The sequence below is a fragment of the Monodelphis domestica genome, chromosome 2 (assembly GCF_027887165.1).
Source record: "Monodelphis domestica isolate mMonDom1 chromosome 2, mMonDom1.pri, whole genome shotgun sequence".
Taxonomy (NCBI): Eukaryota; Metazoa; Chordata; class Mammalia; order Didelphimorphia; family Didelphidae; genus Monodelphis; species Monodelphis domestica.
This window is the reverse complement of record NC_077228.1, coordinates 318,636,590-318,650,907: the sequence shown is the minus strand read 5'-3', so window position 1 is coordinate 318,650,907 and position 14,318 is coordinate 318,636,590. Positions and strand designations below refer to the sequence as shown.

The 14,318-nt window shown below is 30.7% G+C and overlaps 1 protein-coding gene across 4 annotated transcripts in view; it reads right to left on the bottom strand.

The window, feature by feature from the left end:
• The window catches only part of ADGRB3 (adhesion G protein-coupled receptor B3), a 954,807-nt gene that overhangs the window by 547,860 nt on the left and 392,629 nt on the right, over nt 1-14,318 (bottom strand). For all 4 annotated transcript variants that reach the window (XM_001365288.4, XM_007484165.3, XM_056818441.1 and 1 more), the window contains exons 5-6: nt 9,203-9,364; nt 1,572-1,736 (exon numbers count right to left, since the gene is read on the bottom strand). In XM_001365288.4, coding sequence (XP_001365325.1) covers nt 1,572-1,736; nt 9,203-9,364 — 327 coding nt within the window. The remainder of the gene's footprint in view (nt 1-1,571; nt 1,737-9,202; nt 9,365-14,318) is intronic.

The following is a 14,318-nucleotide window of genomic DNA, read 5'->3' as shown; positions in this document are numbered from 1 at the left end:
ATAGAAAACTAAAATGCCAATGTATTTTTGGTAGTGGTGGTGGTGGTAATGATGATAATGATGATGATGGGTAATCATTTACAGAGCATTTATAATTAAAGAGCACTTTACTCATATTATCTCATTTGAATATCATAACCATGTTATGAGGGAGGTTTTACTATCACCTACATTTTCCAAATGAGGAAACTGAGCCCAAGATGCTATAATTTTTCCCAAGTCACATTATAAGTGTCTGAGATGATTTGAATTCAAGCCTACCTGAATCCAAGTCTAGCACTCTATCTAATATGTAGACAACCTAACTGCTATAATGACATTTGATATTTAAATAACATTTAAAAGTTTTCAGCCTACAAAACGTGTAAAGTTTCATTTGATAATAACAATTCTGTTAAGTAGGAACTTGTATTATTATATTTTACAGGTGAGTAAACAAAGCCTCAGAGAAGTTAAATTACTTTTTCACTGTCACACACTAGTATCAGAGGCATAGTTTGAATTCCAGGTCTTCTTTTCTTTAAATTCAACATTTAGGTACCATACAACACCACTTCTCACTAAAATACATAATATATTGAATAAAAAACTTATTTCATTATATTTTCAAAATGACTTTGCATGTATACATATTAAATTAATGGCATTTTAAAATTCTAACAGTCTTCTCAAGCTGAAATTTAGCTTTTCAAAAGTTGAACAAACTGCCTCAAAATGTGTTTTTTCTTTGTCCTTGGAGCTGGAAAATGTAACACTTGCTGGCTATCACATAATATCTTGGATTTGGTTCGACCACACTGACACTAATTTGTATTGAACTCTCGAATTTTGTAATTCTGGATTGTTATTTTGTCTTTATCACATTTTATTCCATATTTCTCTTGATCACGTTGAACCCTATACCTTTGTTATTATTTGTTATTTAGTCATTTTTCAGTTGTGTCTTATTCTTCAAGATCCTTCCTTGGATTTTCTTGGCAAAGGTCCTGGGATAGTGTTCCATTTCCATTTCCACGTCATTTTCAAGATGAAGATACTGAAGCAAACAAGGTTAAATGACTTGACAAAGGTCACACAGCTAGTTAAGTGTATGAAGTAGATTTGATCTCAGGTCTCCCTGATTCCAGTATTGGAACTCTATCCATTATGGAACCTAGCTGCCATTGCTCTCCATAGAATGTGACAAATTTCAGAGGAGGATTTTTTTTTTATTTTGATATTCTTTGTAATGAGTACAATTCCTTGTGCATACAGTCAGAATGTTTCACAGAACTTGATACCCATATTTCCTGACAATGAGCTTGCTTCAACACACCACACTGTTTCTTTCCTGGTAAAGAATAAGTGCTTGATATTTGTTGGATTGAATGACTCTTCATAGAAATGTTAGATGAAACAAGAAAAATGTACATCATAAACACACTTGATATGAATGAAGAAAGTATTCCTAGAAGATATCAATCCTGATATCTTTTTTTCCAATGTACCTAAATGAAGGTTGTCCCTCAATATTTGTATAACATTTTTTAGAAATACTCAGGTCAATAAATACTGAACAAGTTTACACTCACCTGGGCAAAGAGCAATATTGCAAGGTTTATGATGGGTTTCAGGTCCCTCACATGGTCTTCCCCCATATTGGGGTGGTATACATGATCGTGTTCTAGTTCTTTGGCCTCGACCACATGTAAATGAACACAAACTCCAGGGTGACCACTCCTCCCAAACTCCATGTACTGAAATAAAGTAAAAAGAATTTAATAACAAAAGAAGGCAATAAAATCAAAACAGAAAAAGGTAAGAAACCTCAAATGTTAATTTATTTCCCTGGAACCTTTATAGTTATAACAAAAATAGGTAGAAAATAATTTGAAAATCCATTGAGCTTGTTGGAAAGTTCATATTTTCCCTATATTTGAATATATTAAATTTAAAACAACAGTGTTATTTTGAGTATATATAAAGGGAGGCTTTTTCCCACTAAAAAGCTTTTTAGAGAACTTATTTCATTAAACAAGCCACATGATAATCAATTTTTTTACTAATCAAAATAAGTCAAAACTTCTTTTCATTCATGATCTTAGATTAAGAGCTTTAATGGATGTTTGAGGTAAATTTTTCTAGACCTCACTTATAACAGTAACTGAGAACTAAAGTGATTAAGACACTTGCCTAAAAACCACATTTATACAACAATATATTATGTGCTAAGTGTCATCCTTAAAATTCTGGCCATATGTTAAACAAGAAACATGAAAGATAATCAGAATTTTGGAAGAATTAGCTTTATATTATTTACTTTTCCTAATAAATTGGCCTTTGAGAATAAATTAAATCAATGTTTTATTTTGAAAAAATGAATTGAACTTTATAAAGTTAATTTTAAATACTTAGGTACAAACCTTTACTGAACTCATTAAACTTCCTACTCACAAAATATTTTCCCTATTATTATAAAATAAGATTTTTCTATAGATCTTAATATTGAATTATTTTGTGCCTCAAAGACTAAAGCATCAATACTTAATGGAATAATAGTATCAATACTGAATTCAATAAATATATATATATATATATATATATATATAATAAAAGTTACCATACCATATATATGGTAACTTAAAGGATTGACTGCTCATTTAGCCAAAACTAGACTTGAAGTTTCTTGAAGTATAAGGTGTGATATTTTATTCAATTACTAAATGGCCCAATTATATATCATAAGCGGTTTCTTTCTTTTTCATTTAATTTAATTTTTGCATCAGTTACTTTAGGTATTTGCTTCCCTTAAAAAGAGAAATCAGCATGAAGAGTATGAAAGATTATCATGCTTAATTTATTGCTTTAACTTAGCTTTAAAAAATTGTTAGAAATTCAAAATAATCAGAAAAGCAGTGAAAGCACTGTCTCTCCTTGCTGTCTGTTAAGAAGAAATTATTCCTGTGCAAACAAGTCATCAGCAAAAGTTATCTTACTTTCCTCTTAAATACTGGGAACAAGAAATATCAACATAATAAAAATTGATGAACATTGCCAAAATTCTTATACAATATACTGAAACCCCAACCTTGATATCACAAACACTATTTGCCAAGCTTTCAAAATTTCAAGAAGATTATAGCCCACTAAGGATAGAAATGGTAGGTGATCAATGCAGAGAAAAAACACAATCTTTCTTCCTTAAAATGAGGAATGAATAAGCAGAAATCAAAGGGAGGTTGAAAGTGACAAAATGGAGGCCACGGAAAAGATATTCAACTTATAAGAGTCATTACAAATAATATACTTGTCCAAATTGCCACTCTAAAGACCATATGCATTAAATATTTTAATATAGGTGTAAGTTTGTATGTATGTGTATATGTATAATAAATATGAATATATTCTATATATACATGGTTAATCTAGCCATTGGTAAACTTATATCAACTGTCAACAAAAAGAGATAGGTCCATATGATTCATCATTGAAAAATAAAATGTCATTTTGCAAAATATGTAACACTTTTTAAGATAAAAATGAATTAGGATATATATTTTAAAATATTTTCTGTCCATATTAGTATTAAAATATATTTTATTTAAATATGTTCTTTCTTCTTTTATAGCCTATTTTTTCAGTTCTATGGAAATAGTTCAAGGTTTGTGAGTAGTGTCATTAATTGCATTGCTTTGTTATTTAATTTGCTAGTTTATTCATTTTCTTGTCTTAAAAAAACTTCGGTATGCAAAGCATTATCCCCCAAAAAGAAGAATTTTCTAAATAAATGCTAAATTGACAGACTTTCATCTGTTAGTCTGGAAAATTTTGATTACCTTTGATGGGTTAGTTAAATGGTAAAACCTAAAGCTCTTGAAAACTGAATAATTTTTCTGAAGTTTTTTTTTTTTAATGGTTTTCCCCAGCATAAAATAAAGTAAAATAATATTAATTTCTTTTAATTTGAAATTTTGTATCTAATATTAACTATAAAATCTTTGAGTTTTTATAAAATTCTGCTGGTGTATTATGGAAAATAATGTAGTACAAATATTGTGTCATGATTTCAGATACTTTGTCTATTCATAGATACTGATAGTAGATTGTTTCACAAAAAATGGAAAAGAAAAAGAAGAGTCACCCTGCTTCTAAATATGACAGTTGTCTGATTCAGTTAACCAACAGGTAAACAAATGAGGGATTTTTTTTTAGCATGATCTATCTGTTTTGGCTATGTGTAATTGTCAGATCCCTTCTTGACTTTTTTCTGTCCATAGATATCTTTAGTCAAGTGAGAAATAATACATTGGACATAAAGTCATATTATCAGAAGATTTCTTAGCCAGTATAATAGTGTAATTTTAAGTTCTATGATTTCAAATTTTTTAAGATAATTTTCAATGACATTTTCTTTTTAGAATAAGTACCTCCTTGGAAAGGAAAATGGAGGATAGAAAATAAATTCCTTCTATTTCTGAGTTATTTCAGTCATATCCAAATTTTTGTGACCCCGTTTGGAGTTTTCTTGGCAAAGACACTGGAGTAACTGTTTACAATTTCTTTCTCAGATTGTTTCAATTTTTGTATCTAAGTCTCCAGTGTCTAACAGTACTTGGTACATAATAAATGCTTAATAAATAACCATTGATTCATTGCTTGAAAAAAAATAAACAAGAGATGATGCTAATGGGAGAAACTAATCCTTCTTTAGCCAATATTAAACTTCCCTATAGTGTCATAAAAAGTGTGAATGAATGCCATAAAATTACAAATTCAAAAAGCAATCACCTCTTAAATTAGTTATATGGTTTTTCACTTTCTTTGCTATAAAATCATTTTTATGTACCACTCAAAATGTATTATTTACTTTATAAAAGGATCAACTTTGGGGAAAAAACATTTTTTTCCCTAGAATCTTAAAATGGGAGGGAAGTGTGAGATCAACTGTTTTCACCATTCTATGGGTCTATTTCAAAGTTATAATATATGCCACTTTAAATAGTTAGGAAAAAGCATAACCAGGGCTCAAACCCAGCTCTTGTGACTTAAGGATCAATGGTTTTTTTTTCTGTTCCACAGGAGGGTCCAGGAATTAAATGCTATACAGCTTAACTAAAGGGTTTAAAGTGAAAAATGAAAGTGAAAATGATTCATCATTCATCCTTCCTCTCCTTCCCCTTGGCAATGCAAATAAACTCTGACATCCACATTTCCTAATGTGAAGCAAGGAATACTTAACTATCAAGACTGACTTTGTACAGTATCATGTTATTTCTTTAAATGTCAAACATATTTTCTATAGACATAATTTTAACTAATCAGGTAATGGTTTTTAGCTCTTTTATCTTGTTGTAAATGTGATACTTGAGTAAAGAAAAATTTTATACCGTTTCAGGCAACATTTAAATGGAAGAATTCATTTGGAATCATTACTTTCATTAAAAAAATTAGCTTGAAAGGAAAGTATACATAATGAGTTTGGAAAATATCACAACAAAATAATTAACACATGAAATATTGCATAGCAACCATGAAATATTTATATAAATATTTTAAAACACCAATTGAAAGCATCACACTTCCCTAGGAGAGGATTAAAATATCTATTCCTAAGATTGAAATAAATCAATTTACTTTATTATAAAATATCATTCAGGATTGGAAAAGCAAAAGAAGGAAAAACAAGTTTCTTTTTTAAATATATTCAATTCTATTTCTGTATTATTATGAAGTAAAGATGTTTTCCCATATCAGGATCACATATAAAAACTATATAAGAATAAATAAAATGGATCCATCTCTTTGGGGAAATGGTAATCAGTCCATATAACAGTACATAATTTAAGAGAATGAGAAAAAAATTCTGCTATAATCAATTTTCTTCTTTTTTCTCTTTTATTCAATAGGTATAATGAAATGAAGATAAAGATGGAGAATGGATAAAGGTATTCTCCAGTCCTCTGACAAAATGTCTTTTTTGCCTAGATAAAGGACAGAATCACGTGTGTTTTGTTTAAAATACATAAACCTTCATGTGTATAACCAGAGACTGGAAAGCAAAATGTGACCAAAGTATTCTCCAGCCCAACCTTTATTCCTGTTCATAGCCATGCTCCCTTTTGAAGATAATAACCTGGGTCTTCATATGTGTATAAAAAAGAAACCAGATTTTCTTTCAAAAGGAAACCATGTTCTGAATAACTTTTTGCTTGTAAATCCTCTATATTTTAAAATTTAACATTATTTTTCAAGTTGTTAACTCACACATTTTTCTTGCCCCTATAAGAAATTGATTTGATTCAGCTAATGGATTAGGGTTAAAGTAAGAGTCAACTTAATCACCTATGGAATGACATAGGTATGGCAAAAAAAAAAGGGGGGGCTCTCTCAACCCTAATTATCTGTTCCACAGTACTCTTAACCTTTTTGATTATCAGTGAAAGGAAAGGAACTGAAACTGTGAATTCATTCTCTGCAATGTGGAGTCTTAGAGCATTTTGCAGAGCACAGAAATGTTAAATGTCTTGTCTACGGTAATAGCCAGTGTAAGAGGTGAGACCTATAATCAGGTCTTTCTTATTTCAACACTAGATCCCTAACAACTATGCCACACTATTACATGCTGCCAGTGCCTTTACCATTGAAGTTTAATTTAAAAAATGCAGTTGTTATTTGTAAAGAACCATTATCATCCTTATGTTGTTCCCTATATCAGATTTGTTTAATGTAACTAGTCAACAAACTACTGTGCTTCTAAGAAAATGGAATGCTGAACATACAAATTTTGATGAAGAGAATGATGGGGGAGATGGGGGAGACCTAGAATTTGGGATGTTGCCTGTAATATATAACCACTGGATACTTAAGCTGATGGGTATCAAAATGATGGATTGTCCCAAGAAGGCTGCTATAGATTCCATAATTTTGCCTTGAGTTTGTCTTTGACATATAGTTGGCAAGAAATTCAACAAACATTTTTTTAAACTGGACACATGATTTCATTTGTATAGATAACTGTCCCTGAGAAATCTCTTCTATTAATGCTTATCAACTACTACTCTTCAATGTCTACTCTTAGTGAATTGATTGAGGCACTGGGAGACTAAATAATGTATCCCTAACCACTCAGGAAATGGGTCAGAGGTAAGATTTGAACTTAGGTGCTCTTGACTCAGGCCAACTGTTTGTCCAAAACAATCTGTTGCTTCTCAGGAATCCTAACTACAGTTATAAATTAATTTTATGACAGATTACTCTGTATGTGTGTGTATACACACATACACACACACACACATTTGAACTTATTCCTTAAAAGTGTAAATACAGGAATATTAACCAAAATTAGTTGTGTTGCCACAAAACACATTATGAATTACCCATTTTAAAATTTCTTGGCTTTTCATATCTTCTCCATTCTTCTCTGGCATTCTGGACCATCTTTACACTATTTTCTTCCTAGTGATCCTATGTCATTCTCTGTATTCATTCTAGTGTCACCTTCTCTTCAATTAGTTTTGGCCCTGCTCTGTGCTCCCTTTTATACTGTTTGTTCCTTTCCCTTAAATGTACCACTCCTGAGCTTCACTTTTTTTTTCTTGTTCTGTTAAAATTGTATCAATTTCCTTTTGCCATTTCATCCCTTGCAAACTTTTGTCTTCTGCTTCTTCTATTCTTTATGTTCTATTTCTGTCCATATCCTATATACTCCATCAATGCTTCCTTCTACCTTTGGCAGATTTTCCTCTATGTGTATCTTGTTGGGACTTAGTTTTCTCTGAATGCGATCTCTTTGAGGACAGGGATTGTTTTATATTTTATTTTGTTTATTTGTTGCATTCTCAGTCAGCACAGTGCCTGGCATTTAGCAAAGACTAATAGTGTTCTCTTTAGAGAATGAATGAACGATTGATTTCATTCAACTGATTCTCCCCTATTCTTTTCAATACCTCCTCCCCACCCTGTACTCTAATGTTTTATACAATCTCTTCTATTTAATGGTGAAGATATCTTGTTCTACTCAGCTGTGGTTGTTAATCTTTCTACATAGCTTTGTTGCCTCATTGCAGTGTTGCTTCCTAGAATCAGGAGCTCCTCTGGGAACATTCATTCACTTAAGTGCCTCATATTTTTCTAGTACTCATTCCTACCTCTCCCTACTCAAAGGCAGAAACTCTTGGGGCCCCAGATATAAAACCATAAAGATATCCCTAGGAAACCTACAAAAACTGCAAGCTATGACAAGCTATGTGTTCAGAGGGGGGGTATGTAAAAATCCATGTTCCTCTGTGGACCCAAACAACTTCAAGTTTGCCATAAAGCAGCTCTTATCAGTCTCTGCAGTGTTAGATTCTGGATTTATAGTTAAGATTTTAGCAGGTGATCTTCCAAGGAATGAGTATCAATATAAAAGAGGAAAGGAGAGCAGAAGAGAAGGAAGAAACTGAAAAAAATAGAAAGAACTGTGCAGTTGTGCAAGAATGCACACAATAACACTGATTTGTAGTGAAATATTCAACTCTTGCCTTAAGTGAGAAAGGAATAGTACCTCATTTCAGCTGGAATATATCATTTTCTATTTCCTAAATGACTGTATCAAATGTTCCAAAGTGATGGACAGTTCAAAAGAGGGCAGTCATTTCAAATTTTATATTAAACAGAGGTAAAATACAGCTTCTAGCTCAGACAAGTGTCTGAGTGTAACGGGCCAAATGTAATCACTCTCCAAGCAAGTGTGGTCAAAGGAAGAATTTGAGCTAAACATGAAATCTCCTGAAAAGTATTTTTTTACTCTTATAAGGTTATAATAATTTGCTTGGCATTGGAGAATGTGTGACTCCAATGCCTTGACACGTTTTAAATAATAAAAATTGGGTCTGTATTCCCAGCATATTAGTAAACGATTTTTTCTTCCTAAACCATTCAACAGAATATTTTCCTCATTTTTGTCCCTGAAAAAAAAAGGTTTATGGATAAATATCTAATAAAAACATACACTCATAACTAGAACTAGCATTTGAAAAAAATGCTTATATCGTTCTTTTGACTGCTATGAAAGCAGAAATAATCACATACATAATGAAATTTCACAGATGAATAAGAATTACACTTATCCACTCTAATTAAAATGTCTATACTCAGTTCATGTGAAAATAACCAAATGCTTCAAATGCTTAGCAAGACACAATTCAAAAACATCCACAATTGTATTTGCTGCTAACACTACCTGGACAGAGGGCAGTGTTATTGCAAACCCTTGATTCTCTTAATGGGCCGCTGCAGTGTGTCCCGTAAGGTGATACACAAGCTCTGGTTCGCACCTGCGACCCTTGACCACAAGTAACTGAACATGAACTCCACTGGGACCACTCTTCCACACCAGATTCACCTGTACACAAGACAACAAATAAAAATGAATACCACCTTGAGTAATAATATAAAACGTCGTAAGTAGGTAACATGGTAGCATGTAAGCATACTTTAAAGGCAACAATAGAACAGACACTTGAATGGGCCCATGAAAATGTTTAGTGAAACAAATGAATTAAAAATTGGGATGCACAGAGAACTGATGCAAAAACTGACTTTGAGTCCAACCTTGTTAGTAGTGCTTCCTTTCACAAAAAAACCCCCCCAAAAAACAAACAACAACAACAACAAAAAAGTACACTATGAACATTAAAATAAAAAGAATCAGTCAACATTTTACATAATAGAAGACAAACTGGTTTTTATTCTCTGCCTCAAAATCCTTAAATAGAAATGAAATGTTACTGGGGTAAGGGAACTAAATGCTATTTAAGCATGCTTTGTTCTTTATAAGCGAGGAAGGATTAGAGATACATGCATTCCTTTCATGCCTTCTTTGTAGAGCCCAATTCCTATCTCTTGAAATGTTCAAGCCATGGATATTTTTATCATATAATTTGCCTCATAGTACACTAAACTATTATTCTCATTGTTTCTAAAAAGTTACTATTTTTTTAACATCTCAAAATGAAGCCATTCATTCGATTGCCATTATTAATAGGGGAATTTTGAAAACATGATGCTTTTCCCAGGGTCTAGTAAAGCTTATTGACTCTGACTCAGAATGGACAAAAATGTTTCCAATACTTGTATTATAAAAGTTTTTAAAAAGTCTGAACAATAAGCTTTTATGAAATGGGGAAGATATGAATTCATTTCCTCAAATCAATCACTTCTATAACATTAATGGTTTCCAAATAATCTATGAATTCGAATTCTAAGGAAACTTAAAGCCTTAAGTATCGAAGAGTAAGCTCCTAATGGCCTCTTAACCTAATTATGAACTGTGGATATTATGAATTTAATCTAAAAATATAAGATTTCCATGGCCAGGCATGAATACCATTTTCTTACCATTAATGAATTAACAAGCTTTGACACTACCATAAACACTATTTCCATTACTTAAATTGATTGAAGAATGACTTAAGCATTCTTCTATTAGATACTGATGACAATGAATTTTACATTGGTATATATAATACTAAATAAAGCACATGGAGAGGTAGTCAAGTGAATGCATATAGAAATAAAATGGACAAGTTTTCTATGGATCATCCTCATGTCCTATATGTAATAAATTCTATCAGAAAGTATGATCTTGAATAATATTCTCCTCAGTTCCCTTGTCTTAAAAGTATATAATGTTTATTTTTGATTTTACACAATTAACATATTACTTACTGATCATACTAGATTGTTAGGTCCTTTAGAGCAAAAATTGTCTTTTTTGTGTCCTTAGCACTTAGTTGAGTGACTATCACACAGTAAGCCCTAAATAAATATTTTTCAGTTGGCCAACTAGTTCAAGTGGTACTAAACTCAAAACTTTTCTTCCTAGGTATTCTTTACTAGAAAAAAAGGTCCTTATGCACATTATAAATTACAAAGAGTAACATTTCTCAGTTGTGGAAATGAAGGGAAAATTTTTTTCCAGTATGAATTCAGGAAGATCTTAAAAAATCTTTATAATGTTTTGAACCTATATACACAGTGTAATTAAGAAAAGTTAAGAAAATTGTCTTTTAATACTCTTTAACTACTAAGATAATGTGTATAATGTAGGCTCTACAAAAATAAGTTGATAAAGCTTTTATCCAAAAATGAAAAAAAAATTTCCCCTAAAGTAATAGACTTTATTTTTTCCTAGCACTGTGGGAAAGATGGAAATATTTGGTTTAAGTGCACTTTCCAATGGTCACAAGTTTGAAGGTGATTGTATACTGGAAAATTAAGCATTCTGAGAAAACACTAATATTTTATGAATATTTGCCAAAAAATGTTTCTGAAATTGAGTCAGTTCTAAAGATAATACAATTTTTCTTAAAGCTGCTAAATCTCTTAAAATACTTAAAATGAACAATCACTTATCCATGGAAATGAGCATTGCCTTTCTTTTCCTTCTTCACAAACTTTCTAATCAATTTATTAATGTATTTTCCCTTTTTGATGACACATTCAATTGAAACAGCACTTTTAAAATTTAAATCAATGAGATGATGCCTATAAAATGACAGCTTACTGCAACAAATGTGTTAATGGTAGAGGTTTAAGCCAAATACTTTGGTTCGCTTATGTGCCAACAATATCTTGACTATGAATGTATAGAAAACAGCAGAGCTTGCTGAATGATTGATTGAGCTAAAATTCATTGGATGATTGATAGAAGAGATTAAACACATTTGACATGGAATGTTTTAAGAAAAAAAGTGGTCTGGGTGGTTTTATTTTTTTATGTAAACTGCATTTTTTGAAAGTAAAAAGAAAAAACAAACAGTTACTATGAACATCTTTCTAGCACTTCATGAGGATACACAGCACTTCACAGACACCTCTTTTGATCCTCACAACACCCCAGTGAGGTAGGTGGTAAAGGCACCTATTATCATATCATTAATAAGGAAATGGAGACATAGAGAAATTAAGAAGCAATTATTTGAAATGTTTGTCTTTCCTATGATAGAGACTTTTAAAAGTAATTAGGACATTTCAATTTATTCATTCTATTGTGTGTATATTTACATGCACACATAAATGTGTATACATGTTTATAATATACATGTATGATATTATATTATATGTTTTCATGGATATAGGAAAAGATTTTTAAATGAATATAAAATTAACAATTGGTCTCGATGGAAGATCCATAAGACTAGTTATAGTTGACTAAGGGAAATGACTTGATTTTACCATCTAATAACTTTACCACTCTAACAACTATTATCTATCAACACAAGTTGTTTGATCATTGTTAATTAGATTATGTGGTTCAACTTCTATATGTTTTATGTTTTAATAAATGTAGCTTAGAAAGTAACATAGAATACTCAGAGTCTAAGAGCTATTTGATAAAGAATTTATTAACAAACTGTTGGAAATTCCTAAGGTTTAACGTGTTAGTAGAATTTTTAAAGCTAAAAAACCAAAATAATAGGAAATAGCCATCATTGTCATTATGCCTTTTTATAATAAACTAAGAAACCTGGTTTTAAATTCTGGTCTTTTAAAAATTTTTAAAGGCATGGCTCTTCAGTGTTTTGGATGAGCTATTTTTTCTTACTATAGTAAAAAATTGCCAAATTAACTAAAAGAAAATTCATAAAGTTCTTTTAGCGTCATAAATTAAAAGTAACATTTATGGAAGACAGAAAGCATTACTAATATGAACTACTGTTTAATATTTAAAACAACATTTGATTTCATTCCTTTGGTGGGATAGGGGGTCTAAACTTCTGATATTCTTAGTGTAATGAACCTCTGGCAATGTGAAAATTCTCTCAACTAATTCTGTTCAACTACATCTCTATAACTTCTAGTCTTAAAGTATTGCCTGTGGAACAGAGAGGTGAAGGCACTTTTCTGTAGTCAATATTTAAAAAGACAGGATTTGAACACAGGCTTTTTTCACTCCAAAATTAGCCCTCTATACATCTTTGCCAATATGTACCCAACAAGTAAATGCAAAAAATGGCAATCTCAATACTAAACCCAACTTGACTATCTATTTAATTATCCTTAAGTTATTTGTATGGTAATATATACCAATACCTAAAATTGGCTTAATAAAGTGACTAACCATATCAGAATCAAGTCTTCTTATTTGTAACTTGACATATAATCTTATTACATTATGAAGATATGAGTTTAATGAATAGTATTTTCAAACTGAATAATCTATAAAAACATTTGTTTAAAATGTACATTAAAATTTCAATGTAAGATTCGCTCCTGACTCCTTTTGATCTCTATTATGAAAGAAAAAATATATTTTGAGTATTTCTAACAACTACAAAATCTGTTCTAATACTTGGCTTCCTCTCTTTTAAGAAGAGTATAAAATCATATTATAATCACTTTTGGTTTTTTATATTTTTACACACATAGATATTCTCAAAATGTTGTGAGCAAAAGAAAAGTGTTTGTTCCTCCAATCATTTTCTTTGCTTAAACAATAGGTAGAAGGGAATAGGCCATAATAAAACACTGTATAGCATGTCTAATTGAGTGGTACTTACCTGTATAAGATCCACACTAACTCCCATAATGCCTAAAGGAATGATAATTTCAGGAAAATGTAAATGAAAAATGATTATTAAAATATTTCCAATAGACTTGATGGATGTTTTTCACTTTTTAGATTGGCCACTGTTTACAATATCCTTTCTTCAGAAATGAATTGTGTGGTTTAGATGAAACTTTTAAAGAGTTACAAAGCAATGTGATTTTTTCATGTTACTTTTATCTAATACTAATTTTAGTTCATAAATTTATTTTCCATTTGTATTTCTTCTGTATCTTTATGAATCAATTTGTATCAGATAATGAGTTCTTAAACATTAAGATCATCAGCTCTAACATACAATATTTTTCTTTCAGATGTATTATCATCAAACACTATTTTCTAATATAGAAGTGAAAAATGGGAGGAAATATTTTAAATATCCTCCTGGCTAATTAAAAATGTTTCATTAATTTTACAATAAAAAGGTACAATTTATTAGATATAACGATGTCAATAGAAAGGTACAAAAGTGAAAAATATAGATATTAGGAACTTTTTGTTTTAAAAACCATGACTTTTTGGTTATCTGAGTTCAAAAGGAGTTTTAATTAAAAGTAGGCTTTTTGAAATTGTTTAAGTTATCTGCTATAGGCAAATAGATTATAGCTTTAAAATGTGCTCATGTAAGTTCTGATTTGCCCCAAATCAGTGCAAAAATGGGCAATTATCATATGACTGAGCACATGAGAACTGTACACTCAGGTTTCAGTAAGCCCAACAAGTTGATTTCTTAAGTTGCATTTCTTCT